The sequence below is a fragment of the Entelurus aequoreus genome, linkage group LG03, assembly GCF_033978785.1.
Source record: "Entelurus aequoreus isolate RoL-2023_Sb linkage group LG03, RoL_Eaeq_v1.1, whole genome shotgun sequence".
Classification (NCBI taxonomy): domain Eukaryota; kingdom Metazoa; phylum Chordata; class Actinopteri; order Syngnathiformes; family Syngnathidae; genus Entelurus; species Entelurus aequoreus.
The window spans coordinates 89,485,869-89,509,559 of NC_084733.1; the positions used below are offsets into that span (position 1 = coordinate 89,485,869).

At 39.7% G+C, this 23,691-nt stretch overlaps 2 protein-coding genes across 4 annotated transcripts in view; one reads left to right on the plus strand and one right to left on the minus strand.

The window, feature by feature from the left end:
- rad52 (RAD52 homolog, DNA repair protein) overlaps positions 1–12,440 on the plus strand; it is a 17,544-nt gene extending 5,104 nt beyond the window's left edge. Inside the window, exons 6-11 of the mRNA XM_062040761.1 lie at positions 2,347–2,422; positions 4,017–4,222; positions 4,284–4,459; positions 11,880–11,939; positions 12,046–12,255; positions 12,323–12,440. Of these exons, the coding sequence (XP_061896745.1) occupies positions 2,347–2,422; positions 4,017–4,222; positions 4,284–4,459; positions 11,880–11,939; positions 12,046–12,255; positions 12,323–12,378 (784 nt within the window). The 3' untranslated portion in view covers positions 12,379–12,440. The remainder of the gene's footprint in view (positions 1–2,346; positions 2,423–4,016; positions 4,223–4,283; positions 4,460–11,879; positions 11,940–12,045; positions 12,256–12,322) is intronic.
- A 6,595-nt stretch (positions 12,441–19,035) lies between these two features.
- Positions 19,036–23,691, minus strand: part of wnk1a (WNK lysine deficient protein kinase 1a) — an 85,557-nt gene continuing 80,901 nt past the window's right edge. For all 3 annotated transcript variants that reach the window (XM_062043140.1, XM_062043142.1, XM_062043141.1), the window contains one exon: positions 19,036–20,791. In XM_062043140.1, coding sequence (XP_061899124.1) covers positions 20,387–20,791 — 405 coding nt within the window. In that variant the 3' untranslated portion in view covers positions 19,036–20,386. The remainder of the gene's footprint in view (positions 20,792–23,691) is intronic.

The window sequence follows — 23,691 nt, forward strand, 5'->3', positions numbered from 1 at the left end:
TCATAGTGTCAATGTTCATAGTGTCATGTTGTCAATGTTCATAGTGTCAATGTTCATAGTGTCATGGTGTCAATGTTCATAGTGTCATGTTGTCAATGTTCATAATGTCATGTTGTCAATGTTCATAGTGTCATGGTGTCAATGTTCATAGTGTCATGATGTCTATGTTCATGGTGTCAATGTTCATAGTGTCATGTTGTCAATGTTCATAGTGTCATGTTGTCAATGTTCATAGTGTCATGTTTTCAATGTTCATAGTGTCATAGTGTCAATGTTTATAGTGTCATGTTGTCAATGTTCATAGTGTCAATGTTCATAGTGTCATGTTGTCAATGTTCATAGTGTCAATGTTCATAGTGTCATGTTGTCAATGTTCATAGTGTCATGTTGTCAATGTTCATAGTGTCAATGTTCATAGTGTCATGTTGTCAATGTTCATAGTGTCAATGTTCATAGTGTCATGTTGTCAATGTTCATAGTGTCAATGTTCATAGTGTCATGTTGTCAATGTTCATAGTGTCAATGTTCATAGTGTCATGGTGTCAATGTTCATAGTGTCATGTTGTCAATGTTCATAATGTCATGTTGTCAATGTTCATAGTGTCATGGTGTCAATGTTCATAGTGTCATGATGTCTATGTTCATGGTGTCAATGTTCATAGTGTCATGTTGTCAATGTTCATAGTGTCATGTTGTCAATGTTCATAGTGTCATAGTGTCAATGTTCATAGTGTCATGTTGTCAATGTTCATAGTGTCATGTTGTCAATGTTCATAGTGTCATGTTGTCAATGTTCATAGTGTCATGTTGTCAATGTTCATAGTGTCATGTTTTCAATGTTCATAGTGTCATAGTGTCAATGTTTATAGTGTCATGTTGTCAATGTTCATAGTGTCATGTTGTCAATGTTCATGGTGTCATGTTGTCAATGTTCATAGTGTCATGTTGTCAATGTTCATAGTGTCATGTTGTCAATGTTCATGGTGTCATGTTGTCAAATGTTCATAGTGTCAATGTTCATAGTGTCAATGTTCATAGTGTCAATGTTCATAGTGTCATGTTGTCAATGTTCATAGTGTCAATGTTCATAGTGTCATGTTGTCAATGTTCATAGTGTCATAGTGTCAATGTTCATAGTGTCATAGTGTCAATGTTCATAGTGTCATGTTGTCAATGTTCATGGTGTCATGTTGTCAAATGTTCATAGTGTCAATGTTCATAGTGTCATGTTGTCAATGTTCATAGTGTCATGTTGTCAATGTTCATGGTGTCATGTTGTCAAATGTTCATAGTGTCAATGTTCATAGTGTCATGTTGTCAATGTTCATAGTGTCAATGTTCATAGTGTCATGTTGTCAATGTTCATAGTGTCAATGTTCATAGTGTCATGTTGTCAATGTTCATAGTGTCAATGTTCATAGTGTCATGTTGTCAATGTTCATAGTGTCAATGTTCATAGTGTCATGATGTCAATGTTCATAGTGTCATGTTGTCAATGTTCATGGTGTCATGTTGTCAAATGTTCATAGTGTCAATGTTCATAGTGTCATGTTGTCAATGTTCATAGTGTCATGTTGTCAATGTTCATAGTGTCAATGTTCATAGTGTCATGTTGTCAATGTTCATGGTGTCATGTTGTCAAATGTTCATAGTGTCAATGTTCATAGTGTCATGTTGTCAATGTTCATAGTGTCAATGTTCATAGTGTCATGTTGTCAATGTTCATAGTGTCATGTTGTCAATGTTCATAGTGTCAATGTTCATAGTGTCATGTTGTCAATGTTCATAGTGTCAATGTTCATAGTGTCATGATGTCAATGTTCATAGTGTCATGTTGTCAATGTTCATGGTGTCATGTTGTCAAATGTTCATAGTGTCAATGTTCATAGTGTCATGTTGTCAATGTTCATAGTGTCATGTTGTCAATGTTCATAGTGTCATGTTGTCAATGTTCATAGTGTCATAGTGTCAATGTTCATAGTGTCATGTTTTCAAATGTTCATAGTGTCAATGTTCATAGTGTCATGTTGTCAATGTTCATAATGTCATGTTGTCAATGTTCATAGTGTCAATGTTCATAGTGTCAATGTTCATAGTGTCATGTTGTCAATGTTCATAGTGTCATGTTGTCAATGTTCATAGTGTCATGTTGTCAATGTTCATAGTGTCATGTTTTCAAATGTTCATAGTGTCAATGTTCATAGTGTCATGTTGTCAATGTTCATAGTGTCACGTTGTCTATGTTCATAGTGTCACGTTGTCAAATGTTCATAGTGTCATGTTGTCAGATGTTCATAGTGTCAATGTTCATAGTTTCATGTTGTATACATCTTTGTTTTCGCTTAGGTGCTTCGGCAACGCCCTTGGAAACTGCATCCTGGACAAAGCCTACCTTCAGGCCATCAACAAGATCCCCAAGCAGGTGAGCTCAAAAGCCATCTTGTTTTTTCCCCCTCTCAATCATTATAATACAGTAGTGTAGTAGACCTAAGTATTCATAAAGTACCACCATAATGACATTAAAATACAGTAGTGTAGTAGATAGGGATGATGTTCGAAACGGATTCTCTCGGTTGTTCGATAAGAAAAGAACCGATTGCATGGACTCGAATCCCTTTTTGAGAACCGGTTCCCGTTATCAAGGCCACTATAGTAAAGAAAAAGAGTTGGTTCTTTATTCGAATCCCGTCCCACAGGAAATGCCCTGTGGGACGGCAATGTTATGCCCATTTGATTGTAGACTCTTACTGACACCTTGTGGCGATATGAAAATACTACGCGTCATTAGTCTGGCCACTTCCGGGTTGGTGACGTCAGTTCAGTTCATGAGACAATTGAGAAGTAGACAAGTTGTGTTAGCTCTTACAAGCCTTGGAAAAGATAAGTCTGTAAGTAAACTGTTTAACTTGTTTATGTAACTCAATATTAAGGTGGTTAAGTTTGATACTAAGATGTTTATTGAAAAACGATTTTTGTGCACTGTTTCAATGGATGTTTTGAGGACTTAAAATGGCTGCCAGTCGTGTATTTCCACCATGGAAATAGTTTCAACACTCAGAAGTATTTGTTTGATGATAGTACTGTATATTTGTGTGAAGCTAATATTTACATATTGTGTATTACATTTCAGTATGTTAATTGAATCACATAGCTTATACATTTGTCATTGTGTGGATTTCAGTTTAAAAAAATAAATACAAATAACAGTCCAGTGCAAGACAAAAGTAAAGATAGGAAAAGACAAAGCAAGATCAACAACAGTAAAGAGCCTGAATGGATTAATCTGCTTTGGAACTTTACTAGACGTCTTGGATTGTTTGTTAGCTGTCTGCCTGTGTGTGTAGTTAGTATGTTCCAATAGCAGTAGAAGTGCACTTTTTGGAAAGCTGTATTATTTTCAGTTTTGTGCCCAAGGGACTGATTTTATTGAACACTATATTATTATTTATACACCTATAGTGATCACAGAGACAGGTTGTTTTTGTGTTACTGTATATATTTGTTTTTCTGAAAAATCCCACTTCATATACTTTGCAAAACAACAGTCAATATTTATTTATTTTATTTTATTTTATTTTTTTTCTCATAAAATAAAAGTGAGCTTTTGTTAAACCAAATATTGTGTTTTTTTCCATATACAACAACTTATCTGGACTCGATAAGAGAATCGGTTCGATAAGAGGATTCGATAATGGGCTCGAACTCGGTAATTTCTTATCAAACATCATCCCTAGTAGTAGACCTAAGTATTCATCAAGTACCACCATAATGACATTAAAATACAGTAGTGTAGTAGGTCTAAGTATTCATTCAAAACAAGGCGCAGGTTTTATTTAACAAGTATATTCCATATTTTTGGCCACTGTAACACTGTGCAACACACAGTTTGAACGGTAACACTGTGTTGGACTATAGTAACATAAAACCCTGTACTTTGATGAAGTGAGTCCTTGGCGCAGCACTAGATGTACACGCTGTGAGAATGACTGATCCGGACTCATGTCTCGCGCTCAAAGCCCCTCCCCGCTCTAGACCCGGCCCACACCAAGCGCTTTGAAAGGGAGCCCTCGCTGGAGAAAGCCCGCTTCTGCAGTCTGGTCCGAGAGGCCCGGGCCGCCGCCCCCCCGCTGGATCCCAGAGTCCTAGACCGTGGAGAGACCTCGTCAGAGACTCACACTCCCAATGCTGGAGCCAGCGGGCACGTGCAGAGCGGGGACTCCAGGTATGAGAAGAGTCTCCCGGTTCTAGCCTCGGCCTCACCTCCCCAACGTCACCTTTCTCAGAGACCCGCTGGACTCTGTGGGGTCCGAGGCGCACACCGACCCCAAGCAGCTGCGCAAGATACGCCAACGTCAGCTGCAGCAGAAGTTCAGGAAAGAGATGGAGGCCAAGAAGCTGCAGCGGGACCCCACCCAGGCTGAGAACCAGGGGGTCCCCATTAGGCACGCGTCCAGCAGAGGTCAGTGTGTAAACGTGTCATACCCTCATTATTAACCCATATGTTGGCCAAAGATCCTCTATAAACGTGTCATACCCTCATTATCAACCCATATGTTGGCCAAAGATCCTCTATAAATGTGTCATACCCTCAATATTAACCCATACAGACACAACCCATATGTTGGCCAAAGATCCTCTATAAATGTGTCATACCCTCAATATTAACCCATACAGACACAACCCATATGTTGGCCAAAGATCCTCTATAAACGTGTCATACCCTCATTATCAACCCATATGTTGGCCAAAGATCCTCTATAAACGTGTCATACCCTCATTATTAACCCATATGTTGGCCAAAGATCCTCTATAAACGTGTCATACCCTCATTATCAACCCATATGTTGGCCAAAGATCGTCTATAAACATGTCATACCCTCATTATCAACCCATATGTTGGCCAAAGATCCTCTATAAACGTGTCATACCCTCATTATTAACCCATATGTTGGCCAAAGATCCTCTATAAACGTGTCATACCCTCATTATTAACCCATATGTTGGCCAAAGATCGTCTATAAACATGTCATACCCTCATTATCAACCCATATGTTGGCCAAAGATCCGCTATAAATGTGTCATACCCTCATTATTAACCCATATGTTGGCCAAAGATCCTCTATAAACGTGTCATACCCTCATTATTAACCCATACAGACACAAGCCATATGTTGGCCAAAGATCCTCTATAGGACAGGAACGCTCTGTTGATTTAGGCACTGACTACAAAAGCACTGGTCAAAGATCTTCTATTTGACAGGAGATATATGGTGTTTTAAGTACATACTGCCAAAAATGCTAGCCAAAGATCCTCTATAAACCATGTCATATTGTCATTCTTAACCCATACAGACACAACCCATATGTTGGCCAAAGATCCTCTATAAACGTGTCACATCCTCATTCTTAACCCGTACAGACACAACCCATATGTTGGCATTGGCCAAAGATCCTCTATAGGACAGGAGCGCTCTGTTGGTTTAGGCACTGACTCCAAAAGCACTGGTCAAAGATCTTCTATTTGACGGGAGAGATATGAAGTTTTTAGTACATACTGCACAAAATGCTTGTTAAAGATCCTCCTGTTGTTTTTAAGGACTTTGTACAAAAAATGCTAGTCAAAGATCCTCTATAAGCGTGTCATATTGTCATTCTTAACCCATACAGACACAACCCATATGTTGGCACTGGCCAAAGATCCTCTATAGAACAGGAGCGCTCTGTTGGTTTAGGCACTGACTACAAAAGCACTGGTCAAAGATCTTCTATTTGACAGGAGTCATATGGAGTTTTAAGTACATACTGCAGAAAATGCTTGTCAAAGATCCTCCAGTTGTTTTTAAGGACCTTGTACAAAAAATGCTAGTCAAAGATCCTCTATAAATGTGTCATATCCTCATTCTTAACCCATACAGACACAAGCCATATGTTAACCGAAGATCCTCTATAGGACAGGAGCACTCTGTTGGTTTAGGCACTGACTACAAAAGCTCTGGTCAAAGATCTTCTATTTGACAGGAGATATATGGTGTTTTAAGTACATACTGCCAAAAATGCTAGCCAAAGATCCTCTATAAACATGTCATATTGTCATTCTTAACCCATACAGACACAACCCATATGTTGGCACTGGCCAAAGATCCTCTATAGGACAGGAGCGCTCTGTTGGTTTAGGCACTGACTACAAAAGCACTGGTCAAAGATCTTCTATTTGACGGGAGTCATATGGAGTTTTTAGTACATACTGCAGAAAATGCTTGTTAAAGATCCTCCAGTTGTTTTTAAGGACTTTGTACAAAAAATGCTAGTCAAAGATCCTCTATAAATGTGTCATATCCTCATTCTTAACCCATACAGACACAACCCATATGTTGGCCAAAGATCCTCTATAAATGTGTCATATCCTCATTCTTAACCCATACAGACACAACCCATATGTTGGCATTGGCCAAAGATCCTCTATAGGACAGGAGCGCTCTGTTGGTTTAGGCACTGACTACAAAAGCACTGGTCAAAGATCTTCTATTTGACGGGAGTCATATGGAGTTTTTAGTACATACTGCAGAAAATGCTTGTTAAAGATCCTCCAGTTGTTTTTAAGGACCATGTACAAAAAATGCTAGTCAAAGATCCTCTATAAATGTGTCATATTGTCATTCTTAACCCATACAGACACAACCCATATGTTGGCCAAAGATCCTCTATAGAACAGGAGCGCTCTGTTGGTTTAGGCACTGACTACAAAAGCACTGGTCAAAGATCTTCTATTTGACAGGAGTCATATGGAGTTTTTAGTACATACTGCAGAAAATGCTTGTTAAAGATCCTCCAGTTGTTTTTAAGGACCTTGTACAAAAAATGCTAGTCAAAGATCCTCTATAAATGTGTCATATCCTCATTCTTGACCCATACAGATCCTCTATTTCACAGGATCACATTGGTGTTTTAAGGACCTGTTGATTTAAAATAAAAAAATACCAGTCAAAGATTCTTTATATGACAGGAGTGCAGTGTTTTTTTAAAAATATATTCTGCAGATATGCTAGTCAAAGATCCTCTACAAATGTGTCATATCGTCATTCTTAACCCATACAGACACAACTCATATGTTGGCCAAAGATCCTCTATAAACGTGTCATACCCTCAATATTAACCCATACAGACACAACCCATATGTTGGCCAAAGATCCTCTATAAACGTGTCATATCCTCATTCTTAACCCATACAGACACAAGCCATATGTTGGCCAAAGATCCTCTATAGGACAGGAGTGCTCTGTTGGTTTAGGCACTGACTACAAAAGCACTGGTCAAAGATCTTCTATTTGACAGGAGATATATGGTGTTTTAAGTACATACTGCCAAAAATGTTGGCCAAAGATCCTCTATAAACGTGTCATACCCTCATTCTTAACCCATACAGACACAACCCATATGTTGGCCAAAGATCCTCTATAAACGTGTCATACCCTCATTCTTAACCCATACAGACACAACCCATATGTTGGCCAAAGATCCTCTATAAACGTGTCATACCCTCATTCTTAACCCATACAGACACAACCCATATGTTGGCATTGGCCAAAGATCCTCTATAAACGTGTCATACCCTCATTCTTAACCCATACAGACACAACCCATATGTTGGCCAAAGATCCTCTATAAACGTGTCATATCGTCATTCTTAACCCATACAGACACAACCCATATGTTGGCCAAAGATCCTCTATAAACGTGTCATATCCTCATTTTTAACCCATACAGACACAACCCATATGTTGGCCAAAGATCCTCTATAAACGGGTCATATCCTCATTTTTAACCCATACAGACACAACCCATATGTTGGCCAAAGATCCTCTATAAACGTGTCATATCGTCATTATTAACCCATACAGACACAACCCATATGTTGGCCAAAGATCCTCTATAAACGTGTCATATCCTCATTCTTAACCCATACAGACACAACCCATATGTTGGCCAAAGATCCTTTATAAATGTGTCATATCATCATGATTTTTAACCCATACAGACACAACCCATATGTTGGCCAAAGATCCTCTATAAACGTGTCATATCCTCATTCTTAACCCATACCGACACAACCCATATGTTGGCCAAAGATCCTCTATAAACGTGTCATATCCTCATTTTTAACCCATACAGACACAACCCATATGTTGGCCAAAGATCCTCTATAAACGGGTCATATCCTCATTTTTAACCCATACAGACACAACCCATATGTTGGCCAAAGATCCTCTATAAACGTGTCATATCGTCATTATTAACCCATACAGACACAACCCATATGTTGGCCAAAGATCCTCTATAAACGTGTCATATCCTCATTCTTAACCCATACAGACACAACCCATATGTTGGCCAAAGATCCTTTATAAATGTGTCATATCATCATGATTTTTAACCCATACAGACACAACCCATATGTTGGCCAAAGATCCTCTATAAACGTGTCATATCGTCATTCTTAACCCATACCGACACAACCCATATGTTGGCCAAAGATCCTCTATAAACGTGTCATATCCTCATTCTTAACCCATACAGACCCAACCCATATGTTGGCCAAAGATCCTCTATAAACGTGTCATATCCTCATTCTTAATCCATACAGACACAACCCATATGTTGGCCAAAGATCCTCTATAAACGTGTCATATCCTCATTCTTAACCCATACAGACACAACCCATATGTTGGCCAAAGATCCTCTATAAACGTGTCATATCCTCATTCTTAACCCATACAGACACAACCCATATGTCGGCCAAAGATCCTCTATAAACGTGTCATATCCTCATTCTTAACCCATACAGACACAACCCATATGTTGGCCAAAGATCCTCTATAAACGTGTCATATCCTCATTCTTAACCCATACAGACACAACCCATATGTTGGCCAAAGATCCTCTATAAACGTGTCATATCGTCATTCTTAACCCATACAGACACAACCCATATGTTGGCCAAAGATCCTCTATAAACGTGTCATATCGTCATTCTTAACCCATACAGACACAACCCATATGTTGGCCAAAGATCCTCTATAAACGTGTCATATCCTCATTTTTAACCCATACAGACACAACCCATATGTTGGCCAAAGATCCTCTATAAACGTGTCATATCCTCATTCTTAACCCATACAGACACAACCCATATGTTGGCCAAAGATCCTCTATAAACGTGTCATATTGTCATTCTTAACCCATACAGACACAACCCATATGTTGGCCAAAGATCCTCTATAAATGTGTCATATCCTCATTCTTAACCCATACAGACACAACCCATATGTTGGCAAAAGATCCTCTATAAACATGTCATATCCTCATTCTTAACCCATAAAGACACAACCCATATGTTGGCAAAAGATCCTCTATAAACATGTCATATCCTCATTCTTAACCCATAAAGACACAACCCATATGTCGGCCAAAGATCCTCTATAAATGTGTCATATCCTCATTCTTAACCCATACAGACACAACCCATATGTTGGCAAAAGATCCTCTATAAACATGTCATATCCTCATTCTTAACCCATAAAGACACAACCCATATGTCGGCCAAAGATCCTCTATAAATGTGTCATACCCTCATTCTTAACCCATAAAGACACAACCCATATGTCGGCCAAAGATCCTCTATAAACGTGTCATATCCTAATTTTTAACCCATACAGACACAACCCATATGTTGGCCAAAGATCCTCTATAAACGTGTCATATCCTCATTTGTAACCCATACAGACACAACCCATATGTTGGCCAAAGATCCTCTATAAACGTGTCATATCCTCATTCTTAACCCATACAGACACAACCCATATGTTGGCATTGGCCAAAGATCCTCTATAGAACAGGAGCGCTCTGTTGGTTTAGGCACTGACTACAAAAGCACTGGTCAAAGATCTTCTATTTGACAGGAGTCATATGAAGTTTTTAGTACATACTGCAGAAAATGCTTGTTAAAGATCCTCCAGTTGTTTTTAAGGACTTTGTACAAAAAATGCTAATCAAAGATCATCTATAAACGTGTCATATCCTCATTCTTAACCCATACAGACACAAGCCATATGTTAACCAAAGATCCTCTATAAGACAGGAGCGCTCTGTTGGTTTAGGCACTGACTACAAAAGCACTGGTCAAAGATCTTCAATTTGACAGGAGATATATGGTGTTTTTAGTACATACTGCCAAAAATGCTAGTCAAAGATCCTCTATAAACATGTCATATTGTCATTCTCAACCCATACAGACACAACCCATATGTTGGCACTGGCCAAAGATCCTCTATAGAACAGGAGCGCTCTGTTGGTTTAGGCACTGACTACAAAAGCACTGGTCAAAGATCTTCTATTTGACAGGAGAGATATGGAGTTGTTAGTACATACTGCACAAAATGCTTGTTAAAGATCCTCCAGTTGTTTTTAAGGACCTTGTACAAAAAAATGCTAGTCAAAGATCCTCTATAAATGTGTCATATCGTCATTCTTAACCCATACAGACACAACCCATATGTTGGCATTGGCCAAAGATCCTCTATAGAACAGGAGCGCTCTGTTGGTTTAGGCACTGACTACAAAAGCACTGGTCAAAGATCTTCTATTTGACAGGAGATATATGGAGTTGTTAGTACATACTGCACAAAATGCTTGTTAAAGATCCTCCAGTTGTTTTTAAGGACCTTGTACAAAAAATGCTAATCAAAGATCCTCTATAAACGTGTCATACCCTCATTATTAACCCATACAGACACAACCCATATGTTGGCCAAAGATCCTCTATAAACGTGTCATATTGTCATTATTAACCCATACAGACACAAGCCATATGTTGGCCAAAGATCCTCTATAAACGTGTCATATCATCATTCTTAACCCATACAGACACAACCCATATGTTGGTCAAAGATCCTCTATAAACGTGTCATACCCTCAATATTAACCCATACAGACACAACCCATATGTTGGCCAAAGATCCTCTATAAACATGTCATATCCTCATTCTTAACCCATACAGACACAACCCATATGTTGGCATTGGCCAAAGATCCTCTATAGAACAGGAGCGCTCTGTTGGTTTAGGCACTGACTACAAAAGCACTGGTCAAAGATCTTCTATTTGATGGGAGTCATATGGAGTTTTTAGTACATACTGCACAAAATGCTTGTTAAAGATCCTCCAGTTGTTTTTAAGGACTTTGTACAAAAAATGCTAATCAAAGATCCTCTATAAACGTGTCATATCGTCATTGTTAACCCATACAGACACAACCCATATGTTGGCCAAAGATCCTCTATAGAACAGGAGTGCTCTGTTAGTTTAGGCACTGACTACAAAAGCACTGGTCAAAGATCTTCTATTTGACAGGAGTCATATGGAGTTTTAAGTACATACTGCACAAAATGCTTGTTAAAGATCCTCCAGTTTTTAAGGACCTTGTACAAAAAATGCTAATCAAAGATCCTCTATAAACGTGTCATATCGTCAGTCTTGACCCACACAGATCCTCTATTTGACAGGATGACATTGGTGTTTTAAGAACTTGTTGATTTAAAATTTAAAAAATACCAGTCAAAGATTCTTTATATGACAGGAGTGCAGTGTTTTTTAAAAATATATTCTGCAGACATGCTAGTCAAAGATCCTCTATAAACAGGAGTGATCTCTTTTTGTCCAAGGACCTACTAGGTTAAAATGCTGGACGAAGGTCCATATAGGGATCTATTGTATGTCTTATAGAGGATCTTTGACAAGCATTTTTTTTGCAGGTGTCCCTTAAGAGTCTACAAAACGCTAGTCAAAGATCCTCTATGTGACAGGAGCGCTCTGCTGTGTGTCCAGTCCTAGGTCAGGAGTTGAGTGCTGACTCAGCAGATGGAAGCAAAGAGCATCTTCTCGCAGGTAGTCCTCCATCTCACCTTCCTTCTGTCACCACGGCGACACCTCATGTCCTCCTGGTCCTGGTCCTGGTCCTGGTCCTGGTCCTGGTCCTGGTCTTGGTCTGCAGACGATCCAGACTTCTGGAACTTCACCCTGGATGGGATCGAGGAGCTGGAGGTGTCCAGGGGCCGGGGGCCCGGGCTGAGCACGCCACGCAGCCACAAGATGCAGACCCGCAGCAAGACCCCGCAGAGGAGGCCGGACCAGCAGGCGTCGCCCGGCGGGGGACTTGGACCGCACACACAGTCCAAGTCCCACCTGCAAGCATCCAGAGCAGGTCAGAGGTCATGAGGGGTGACTAGAAGTGGTCCTCCACTGACGTGATGTCTTCTTCCTGCCTGCAGGTGCAAGTCCCTTCAGAGCAGGACAGTCCCTGAAGAAGCGCCGACTGGACTCGTGACTTGGACCTCCTGGACTTGGACTTGCCTGACTTTCATTTTATGCTCAAGTTGTGTCACAAAGTTTTTGCATCTTAATAAAAACTTTCCAAAGTCTTTTCGCCTCCATGTTGCGTCACCGTGACAGCATTGTTTCGAAGAATCTGCAAAAACAAAGATCCTCTATTTGGCAAGAACTCTGCTGTTTTTGAGGATTTCTGCTGGGAAAAAACACTAGCAAAGATCCTCTATTTGACAAGAACTCTGCTGGAAAACACACGAGCAAAGATCCTCTTTTTGAGAACTCTGCTGGAAAAAACACTAGCAAAGATCCTCTATTTGACAAGAACTCTGCTGGAAAATACACAAGCAAAGATCCTCTTTTTGAAAACTCTGCTGGAAAAAACACTAGCAAAGATCCTCCATTTGACAAGAACTCTGCTGTTTTTGAGGATTTCTGCTGGGAAAAAACACTAGCAAAGATCCTCTATTTGACAAGAACTCTGCTGGAAAACACACGAGCAAAGATCCTCTTTTTGAGAACTCTGCTGGAAAAAACACTAGCAAAGATCCTCTATTTGACAAGAACTCTGCTGGAAAATACACAAGCAAAGATCCTCTTTTTGAAAACTCTGCTGGAAAAAACACTAGCAAAGATCCTCCATTTGACAAGAACTCTGCAGGAAAATACACAAGCAAAGATACTCTTTGAAAACGGCTGGAAAAAACACTAGCCAAGATCCTCTATTTGACAAGAACTCTGCAGGAAAATACACGAGCAAAGATCCTCTATTTGACAAGAACTCTGCAGGAAAATACACGAGCAAAGATCCTCTATTTGACAAGAGCTCTGCTGTTTTTGAGGATTTCTGCTGGGAAAAAACACTAGTAACGATCCTCTATTTGACAAGAACTTTGCTGTAAAATACCCTAGCAAAGATCCTCTATTTGACAAGAACTCTGCTGGAAAATACACTAGCAAAGATACTCTGTTTGACAAGAACTCTGCTGGTTTTGAGGATTTCTGTTGGGGGGGAAAAAAACACTAGCAAAGATCCTCTATTTGACAAGAACTCTGCTGGAAAATACACAAGCAAAGATCCTCTTTTTGAAAACTCTGCTGGAAAAAACACTAGCAAAGATCCTCTTTTTGACAAGAACTCTGCAGGAAAATACACGAGCAAAGATACTCTTTGAAAACTGCTGGAAAAAACACTAGCAAAGATCCTCTATTTGACAAGAACTCTGCAGGAAAATACACGAGCAAAGATACTCTTTGAAAACTGCTGGAAAAAACACTAGCAAAGATCCTCTATTTGACAAGAACTCTGCAGGAAAATACACGAGCAAAGATCCTCTATTTGACAAGAACTCTGCTGTTTTTGAGGATTTCTGCTGGGAAAAAAACACTAGTAACGATCCTCTATTTGACAAGAACTTTGCCGTAAAATACCCTAGCAAAGATCCTCTATTTGACGAGAACTCTGCTGGAAAATACACTAGCAAAGATACTCTGTTTGACAAGAACTCTGCTGGTTTTGAGGATTTCTGTTGGGGGGGAAAAAAAACACTAGCAAAGATCCTCTATTTGACAAGAACTCTGCTGGAAAATACACAAGCAAAGATCCTCTTTTTGAAAACTCTGCTGGAAAAAACACTAGCAAAGATCCTCTATTTGACAAGAACTCTGCAGGAAAATACATGAGCAAAGATACTCTTTGAAAACTGCTGGAAAAAACACTAGCAAAGATCCTCTATTTGACAAGAACTCTGCTGGAAAATACACGAGCAAAGATCCTCTATTTGACAAGAACTCTGCTGTTTTTGAGGATTTCTGCTGGGAGAAAACACTAGTAACGATCCTCTATTTGACAAGAACTTTGCCGTAAAAATACCCTAGCAAAGATCCTCTATTTGACGAGAACTCTGCTGGAAAAGATCCTCTATTTGACGAGAACTCTGCTGGAAAATACACTAGCAAAGATCCTCTGTTTGACAAGAACTCTGCTGGTTTTGAGGATTTCTGTTGGGGGGAAAAAAACACTAGCAAAGATCCTCTATTTGACAAGAACTCTGCTGGAAAATACACAAGCAAAGATACTCTTTGAAAACTGCTGGAAAAAACACTAGCAAAGATCCTCTATTTGACAAGAACTCTGCTGGAAAATACATGAACAAAGATCCTCTATTTGACAAGAGCTCTGCTGTTTTTGAGGATTTCTGCTGGGAAAAAAAACACTAATAACGATCCTCTATTTGACAAGAACTCTGCCATAAAATACCCTAGCAAAGATCCTCTATCTGACAAGAACTCTGCTGGAAAATACACTAGCAAAGATCCTCTGTTTGACAAGAACTCTGCTGGTTTTGAGGATTTCTGTTGGGGGGAAAAAAACACTAGCAAAGATCCTCTATTTGACAAGAATTCTGCTGGAAAATACACAAGCAAAGATCCTCTTTTTGAAAACTCTGCTGGAAAAAACACTAGCAAAGATCCTCTATTTGACAAGAACTCTGCAGGAAAATACACGAGGAAAGATACTCTTTGAAAACTGCTGGAAAAAACACTAGCAAAGATCCTCTATTTGACAAGAACTCTGCTGGAAAATACACGAGCAAAGATCCTCTATTTGACAAGAACTCTGCTGTTTTTGAGGATTTCTGCTGGGAAAAAACACTAGTAACGATCCTCTATTTGACAAGAACTTTGCCGTAAAATACCCTAGCAAAGATCCTCTATTTGACAAGAACTCTGCCGTAAAATACACTAGCAAAGATCCTCTGTTTGACAAGAACTCTGCTGGTTTTGAGGATTTCTGTTGGGGGGAAAAAAACACTAGCAAAGATCCTCTATTTGACAAGAACTCTGCTGGAAAATACACAAGCAAAGATCCTCTTTTTGAAAACTCTGCTGGAAAAAACACTAGCAAAGATCCTCTATTTGACATGGAATCCTGCTGTAAAAAAAACCCTAGCAAAGATCCTCTATTTGACAAGAACTCTGCTGTAAAATACCCTAGCAAAAATCCTCTATTTGACAAGAATTCTGCTGGAAAAAACAGTAGCAAAGATCCTCTATTTGACAAGAACTCTGCTGGAAAATACACAAGCAAAGATCCTCTTTTTGAAAACTCTGCTGGAAAAAACACTAGCAAAGATCCTCTATTTGACAAGAACTCTGCTGGAAAATACACGAGCAAAGATACTCTTTGAAAACTGCTGGAAAAAACACTAGCAAAGATCCTCTATTTGACAAGAACTCTGCTGGAAAATACACGAGCAAAGATCCTCTATTTGACAAGAGCTCTGCTGTTTTTGAGGATTTCTGCTGGGAAAAAACACTAGCAAAGATCCTCTATTTGACAAGAACTTTGCCGTAAAATACCCTAGCAAAGATCCTCTGTTTGACAAGAACTCTGCTGGTTTTGAGGATTTCTTTTGGGGAAAAAAACACTAGCAAAGATCCTCTATTTGACATGGAATCCTGCTGTAAAAAACCCTAGCAAAAATCCTCTATTTGACAAGAATTCTGCTGGAAAAAACAGTAGCAAAGATCCTCTATTTGACAAGAACTCTGCAGGAAAATACACGAGCAAAGATCCTCTATTTGACAAGAATTCTGCAGGAAAATACACAAGCAAAGATCCTCTTTTTGAAAACTCTGCTGGAAAAAACACTAGCAAAGATCCTCTATTTGACAAGAACTCTGCAGGAAAATACACGAGCAAAGATCCTCTCTTTGACAAGAGCTCTGCTGTTTTTGAGGATTTCTGCTGGGAAAAAACACTAGCAAAGATCCTCTATTCGACAAGAACTTTGCCGTAAAATACCCTAGCAAAGATCCTCCATTTGACAAGAACTCTGCTGGTAAATACACGAGCAAAGATCCTCTATTTGACAAGAACTCTGCTGGAAAATACACTAGCAAAGATCCACCAATTGACAAGAACTCTGCTGTTTATGATGATTTCTGCTGGAAAAAACACTAGCAAAGATCCTCTATTTGACAAGAACTGTACTGGAAAATACACTAGCAAAGATCCTCTATTTGACAAGAACTCCGCTGGAAAATACACTAGCAAAGATCCTCTCTTTGACAAGAACTCTGCTGTAAAGTACACTAGCAAAGATCCCCTATTTGACAATAACCCTGCTGGAAAAAATACCAGCAAAAATCCTCTATTTGACAAGAACTCTGCTGGAAAAAAACGGTAGCAAAGATCCTCTATTTGACAAGAACTCTGCTGGAAAAAAGCGGTAGCAAAGATCCTCTATTTGACAAGAACTCTGCTGGAAATACCAGAGCAAAGATCCTCCATTTGACAAGAACTCTGCTGGTAAATACCCTAGCAAAGATCCTCCAGTCGACAAGAACTCTGCTGGAAAATACACGAGCAAAGATCCTGTCTTTGACAAGAACTCTGCTAAAAAAAAAAAAATAGACTAGCAAAGATCCTCTATTAGACAGGTGAGTACTCCTCCGCTCCAGCAGGGCGCGAGTTTAGAAAGCCTAGCGCAGAGCAGGGATGACCACGCCCCTCGCTCCCCGGGGCTCATTTGATTGGTCGCTGCAAGTCTCCCGCTTGTGCCTTGACCACGCCCCCTTCTGTGGCTGAAGGAAACACAAGTCTACTTTTATTCAATAGATGACGTGCACAACTTGCAAAATGGCCCAAATGTGGAGTTGTTCTCACATAAATCTCCGTTAGATTGTTTAACAACACATGTCAACACAGTTGAATCATGAAGGTTTTCTAAGAGTTTGTGAAGTAAAACATTACATCTTGTGAAGAAGACATTCATGTTCCCTCAGTGACCGATGGGGGCAAAAGTGGCGCACTGCATGACACTAGCGAGAGCAACCAGAAGAAGAAGAAGGGACTTTGCAGCGACCAATCAAATGAGCTCCGGGGAGCAAGGGGCGTGGCCATCGCTGCTCTGCGCTGGACATTGTGTTTTTGTAGAGTTTAGATGTGTGAGAAATTTCAAGTCAGTCTGACTTTTGGGCTAAAACTGGCTTTAATTATTAGTGTTTTTTTGTACAGCACGTTTTGATGTGTGAGAAATTTCAAGTCAGTCTGACTTTGAGGCTAAAACTGTGTTTAATTGGTGTTTTTTGTAGAGCACACTTATATGTGTGAGAAATTTCAAGTCAATCTGACTTTGAGGCTAAAACTGGGTTTAATGTTTTTGTAGTGCACGTTTAGATGTGTGAGAAATTTCAAGTCAGTCTGACTTTGAGGCTAAAACTGGGTTTAATTAGTGTTTTTTGTAGAGCACACTTAGATGTGTGAGAAATTTCAAGTCAGTCGGACTTTTAGGGTAAAACTGGGTTTAATTATTGTTTTTTGTACAGCACGTTTCAATGTGTGAGAAATTTCAAGTCTGTCTGACTTTTAGGGTAAAACTGGATTTAATTAGTGTTTTTTGTAGAGCACACTTAGATGTGTGAGAAATTTCAAGTCAGTCTGACTTTTAGGGTAAAACTGGGTTTAATTAGTGTTTTTTGTAGAGCACACTTAGATGTGTGAGAAATTTCAAGTCAGTCGGACTTTTAGGGTAAAACTGGGTTTAATTATTGTTTTTTGTACAGCACGTTTCAATGTGTGAGAAATTTCAAGTCTGTCTGACTTTTAGGGTAAAACTGGATTTAATTAGTGTTTTTTGTAGAGCACACTTAGATGTGTGAGAAATTTCAAGTCAGTCTGACTTTTAGGGTAAAACTGGGTTTAATTAGTGTTTTTTGTAGAGCATGTTTAGATGTGTGAGAAATTTCAAGTCAATCTGACATTTGGGGTAAAACTGGGTTTAATTAGTGTTTTTGTAGAGCACGCTTAGTTGTGTGAGAAATTTCAAGTCAGTCTGACTTTTAGGGTAAAACTGGGTTTAATTTGTGTTTTTTGTAGAGCATGTTTAGATGTGTGAGAAATTTCAAGTCAATCTGACATTTGGGGTAAAACTGGGTTTAATTAGTGTTTTTGTAGAGCACGCTTAGTTGTGTGAGAAATTTCAAGTCAGTCTGACTTTTAGGCTAAAACTGGGTTTAATTAGGTTTTTTGTAAAGCATGTTTAGATTGTGTGAGAAATTTCAAGTCAGTCTTGACTTTTAGAGTAAAACTGGGTTTAATCTGTTTTTTTGTAGAGCACACTTAGATGTGTGAGAAATTTCAAGTCAGTCTGACTTTGAGGGTAAAACTGGGTTTAATTAATGTTTTTTGTAAACACGTCAATGTGTGAGAAATTTCAAGGCAATCTGACTTTGAAGCTAAAACTAGCTGGGTTTAATTAGTGTTTTTTGTAATGCATGTTTTGATGTGTGAGAAATTTCAAGTCAGTCTGACTTTTAAGGTAAAACTGGGTTTAATTAGTGTTTTTTTGTAACACACACTTAGAGGTGTGAGACATTTCAAGACAGTCTGACTATTAGGCTAAACCTGGGTTTAATTAGGTTTTTTTGTAAAGCATGTTTAGATGTGTGAGAAATTTCAAGTCAATCTGACTTTTAGTGTAAAACTGGGCTTAAGAGTTTTTACTATCACGCTTTTAGATGTGAGAGAAATTTCAAGTCAGTCTTTGAGGCTAAAACTGTCTCTGACAGCGCCACCACGTGTCAGAGAAGTGACGGCACATACATCCTGCCTCTCTTCAGTACGACAAACAGTTTTCTCTCCTCCTAACAACAATAAACGAGACAAGTTGGGCAATTCAATTGATATTTTTTATTTGTTTTTACATTTTGTACAATGTGAAAAACGTAGACAAAAAAGCAGACACTGAAATCACAGGAAGTCAATAAGATGTGGCGGCTCTTTAAAGTGTGCTGTACAGTGGCCGTCCAGGTCTGGGCATGCAGAAAATAGACTTGGGGGGGGAAAGTGATGGCAAACAAATAATTGTGAGAAAACATTGTAACCCTCATCATGCCAACCACTCCTTCAACCCTATAAAACGTTGCATATTCTGCATTGCAGGAACTCCATTTTTTTCTCTAGAGAAGTTTTTTTTTTTAAACTCGTCATCCAAACCAGGCGCCATCCGTGACGTGGCTGTGTGGGGAAAGCGCAGAAAGGAAAAAGGACTGCGGGGCCGAATAGAAGGACGAAGGTGCTGACTTGTTCACATTGTGAGGCGGGGGAGGGCGGGAGGGGAGGACTTGTCATCAGTGAGGATGCAAGGCACTCGAGTGTTCCGAGAAGAAGAAGAGTGCTCGTCACGTCAAAACTACGCACAACCAAGTGAAGAGTACAGACCGCCACCCTGCAATTGCACTTTAACTACGTGTTGTTTAACAACCTTTAATAGTAATTACAGTGAGACAACATCAAAATCTGATGGCTGAATACAGGTCCATAAAGAACTGCTTTTCTTTATTAAATAGATGCGTACAAAAAAAAGGAGGACCCCACTAATGTGACGGAACATGGTGGAAGGGGGGGGAGGTGGGGGGGGCGTCCAAACAGAGGGGGGAAAAAAACGAGGCCTACATCTGAAGGGTGTTTGGGCAGGGCCTGCAGAAAGAGCCCTGTGGAACACCTCTCAAGTCACAGCTTGGCATGGGAACTTTCAGTCGTTTCGTAGTTCCACCTGTAAAACCCCTTCCTGGAGTTATGTGGGCTCCTTTAAGAAGAACACCCCCCCCTTCCAATGGTGCTCAACACCAGAGTGACATAAATATGTATGTACAGGGAATAAGGCCACAGGTACAAAAAAAGGGGCAGTTGCTTCTCTCTCAATTATTGCATTCCTGTCAACGTACCGAGTCTTCCTTCTCTTCCGCCCTCGACGCACTTCCTCTGACACCATGCGACTTACTGGCCACCCCCCCTCCACCGGTCTGGCTTGGAATGAGGACCCCCTCCCCGTGCAAACAAACCGGCTCCGTGTATTGCACGCTCCCTCTTGACGGGCCCCCTGGCAGACTTCACATCTGCCCTGAAGGTGCACGGGACAACATGTAGAAATAATAATAATAAAGATGAAATCAAAGTTAAAAGGTGTGTGCTTCCTGCCCCTCCCCCCTGTGGGTCTGGGCTACGTGGGCCTCAGGTTCGACCCCCCCGGGTTGACGGACTTCTGGGCGGCCTGTGCGGTCCCCAGGTGGTACCCTGGGTGCACGGCGGCGGTCATAGACGGCTGGTACTGCGTGAGCGGCGGGCCGGGGTTGAGCAGGCCCACCTGGCAGGTGGCTGTGGGTCCCGCCCACGGAGGGGAAACGTAGGAGGCGGCGGCGTAGCCGAACCCCTGGCCCACCGGGCCCACCGGGCCCAGGGAGCCCTTGCGGGGGCCGGAGGAGGGGTTGTTGGCGGGGTGCGCCGTGGTGGCGGTGGTGCTGGTGCTGCTGGTGGTGGTGGTGGTGGTGGTGCAGGTGGTGGGGAGTGGCGGGCAGAGGTAGCCGGGGGCGGAGAACTTGCGGCCCATGTTGACGGGGGGGATGATCTGTGATGACAAATTATATTAGTTCCCATGACAACTCAGAGCCATCATTCAGTTCTGGAAATGGTGTGCATTAGGGTTGTACCCATACCCATATTTTGGTACTGGTACCAAAATGTATTTCGGTACTTTTCTAAATAAAAGGGGACCACAAAAAAATGTAATTATTTGAACAAAAAATGTTAGGGTACATGAAACATAAGTTTATTATTGTCATTTAGTCCTTAAATAAAATAGTGAACATACTAGACAACTTGTCTTTTAGTAGTAAGTAAACAAACAAAGACTCCTAATTAGTCAACATTTGTAATATGCACATTCATTTAGTTAGAAAATGGTGATTATGTTTGAGCTAAAAAAAAAGTTTTTTGTTTTTTTTCCCCATTTGGCTTCCTTTGTACTGGAAGATGATGGCAAGTCAGACTGGACTCTTATGCAAATGAGCCAAACTGTCACTACACGCATTGTTGTTCTCTCTGAACAGAAACTAGACAGTAAAACAATCATTTCATTTCAAGTCATGCAAGGAGCACATTTTTTGTTGAGATAGCAGGCCCATCAACATTTTTGTTAAGATAGCAGGCCCATCAAAAATATATGTTAACATAGCAGGCCCATCAACATTTTTTGTTAAGATAGCAGGCCCATCAACATTTTTTGTTAAGATAGCAGGCCCATCAACATTTTTTGTCAATATAGCAGGCCCATCAACATTTTTTGTTAATATAGCAGGCCCATCAACATTTTTTGTTAAGATAGCAGACCCATCAACATTTTTTGTTAAGATAGCGGTCCCATCAAAAAATGTTTGTTAAAATAGCAGGCCCATCAAAATTTTTTGTTAAAATAGAAGGCCCATCAACATTTTTTGTTAAGATAGCAGGCCCATCAAAAATATATGTTAACATAGCAGGCCCATCAACATTTTTTTGTTAAGATAGCAGACCCATCAACATTTTTTGTTAAGATAGCAGGCCCATCAACATTTTTTGTTAAAATAGCAGGCCCATCAACATTTTTTGTTAAGATAGCAGGCCCATCAAATGTTTTGGTTGAGATAGCAGGCCCATCAACATTTTTTGTTAAGATAGCAGGCCCATCAACATTTTTTGTTAAAATAGCAGGCCCATCAACATTTTTTGTAAGATAGCAGGCCCATCATTTTTTTTGTTGAGATAGCAGACCCATCAACACTTTTTGTTAAGATAGCAGGCCCATCAAAATGTTTTGTTAAGATAGCAGGCCCATCAAAATGTTTTGTTAAGATAGCAAGCCAATCAAAATGTTTTGTTAAGATAGCAGGCCCATCAAAATGTTTTGTTAAGATAGCAAGCCAATCAAAATGTTTTAAGATAGCAGGCCCATCAACATTTTTTGTTAAGATAGCAGGCCCATCAAATTTTTTTGTTAAAATAGCAGGCCCATCAACATTTTTTGTTAAGATAGCAGCCCCATCAACATTTTTTGTTAAGATAGCAGGTCCATCAACATTTTTTGTTAAGATAGCAGGCCCATCAAATTTTTTTGTTAATATAGCAGGCCCATCAATTTTTTTTGTCAAAATAGCAGGCCCATCAACATTTTTTGTTAAGATAGCAGGCCCATCAATTTTTTTTGTTAAAATAGCAGGCCCACCAACATTTTTTGTTAAGATAGCAGGCCCATCAACATTTTTTGTTGAGATAGCAGGCCCATCAACATTTTTTGTTAAGATAGCAGGCCCAACAACATTTTTTGTTAAGATAGCAGGCCCATCAAAATTTTTTGTTAAAGTAGCAGGCCCATCAACATTTTTTGTTAAGATAGCAGGCCCATCAAATTTTTTTGTTGAGATAGCAGGCCCATTAAAAATTTTTGTTAAGATAGCAGGCCCATCAACATTTTTTGTTAAGATAGCAGACCCATCAACATTTTTTGTTAAGATAGCAGGTCCATCACACTTTTTGTTAAGACAGCAGACCCATCAACATTTTTTGTTAAGATAGCAGGTCCATCAAACATTTTTGTTAAGATAGCAGGCCCATCAAAAAAAATTTTAAGATAGCAGGCCCATCAAAATTTTTTGTTAAGATAGCAGGCCCATCAAAATTTTTTGTTAAGATAGCAGGCCCATCAAAAAAGTATGTTAAGATAGCAGGCCCATCAAAATTTTCACGGGAGTTTTGTAGTTACTTGTATGCACTTTGTGTGTGTTGACTAGGGTTGCAAAATTCCGTGAATATTCAAACTCTCCATGGGAATTAACATGAAATTAACGGGAATAAACATTGAATGCAACATGCTAGATCTTGCAGCATGATTATTAGCTAGAATAGAATAGAATAAAATGGACTTTATTGTCATTATATTTGCATATAACGAGATTAAGGACTCCAGTTTAAGGTGTGGTAGTGGGAACAAATATGGGGTAAAAATAAATTACACAAAAGGTAATAAAGAAAAAACTAACAATTGAAATAGACTACTATCCAATAAAATAAGCAACCTGATTTAATGCAAATTCAGTTGAATTTTTCAACCCTGCACTGTGCATTCCTCACATCACATGTGCAGTGCATTCTTCCATCACATGCCCAGATAATTCCCAGCATGCTACACACTACTATTGAGGCCACTCTAGTATTTGAGCCCAAGGACAGGTAAGTGTTGATGATATTACTGGGGTAAATATATTTGATGTATGGTATTTAAGTGTAATTTCTCCGTTAGCCGTGATGATCATTTTCTCTATGTTAAATCCCATTAATTTATGCTAACAACATTAGCGATCCGAATTGACCTTTTTTGTGAAGTTCAACTAGCAAATACTAAAAAAAATGTTTGTTTGTTTTTTTTTTCATTTGGCTTCCTTTGTACTGGAAGATGATGGCAAGTCAGACTGGACTCTTATGCAAATGAGCCAA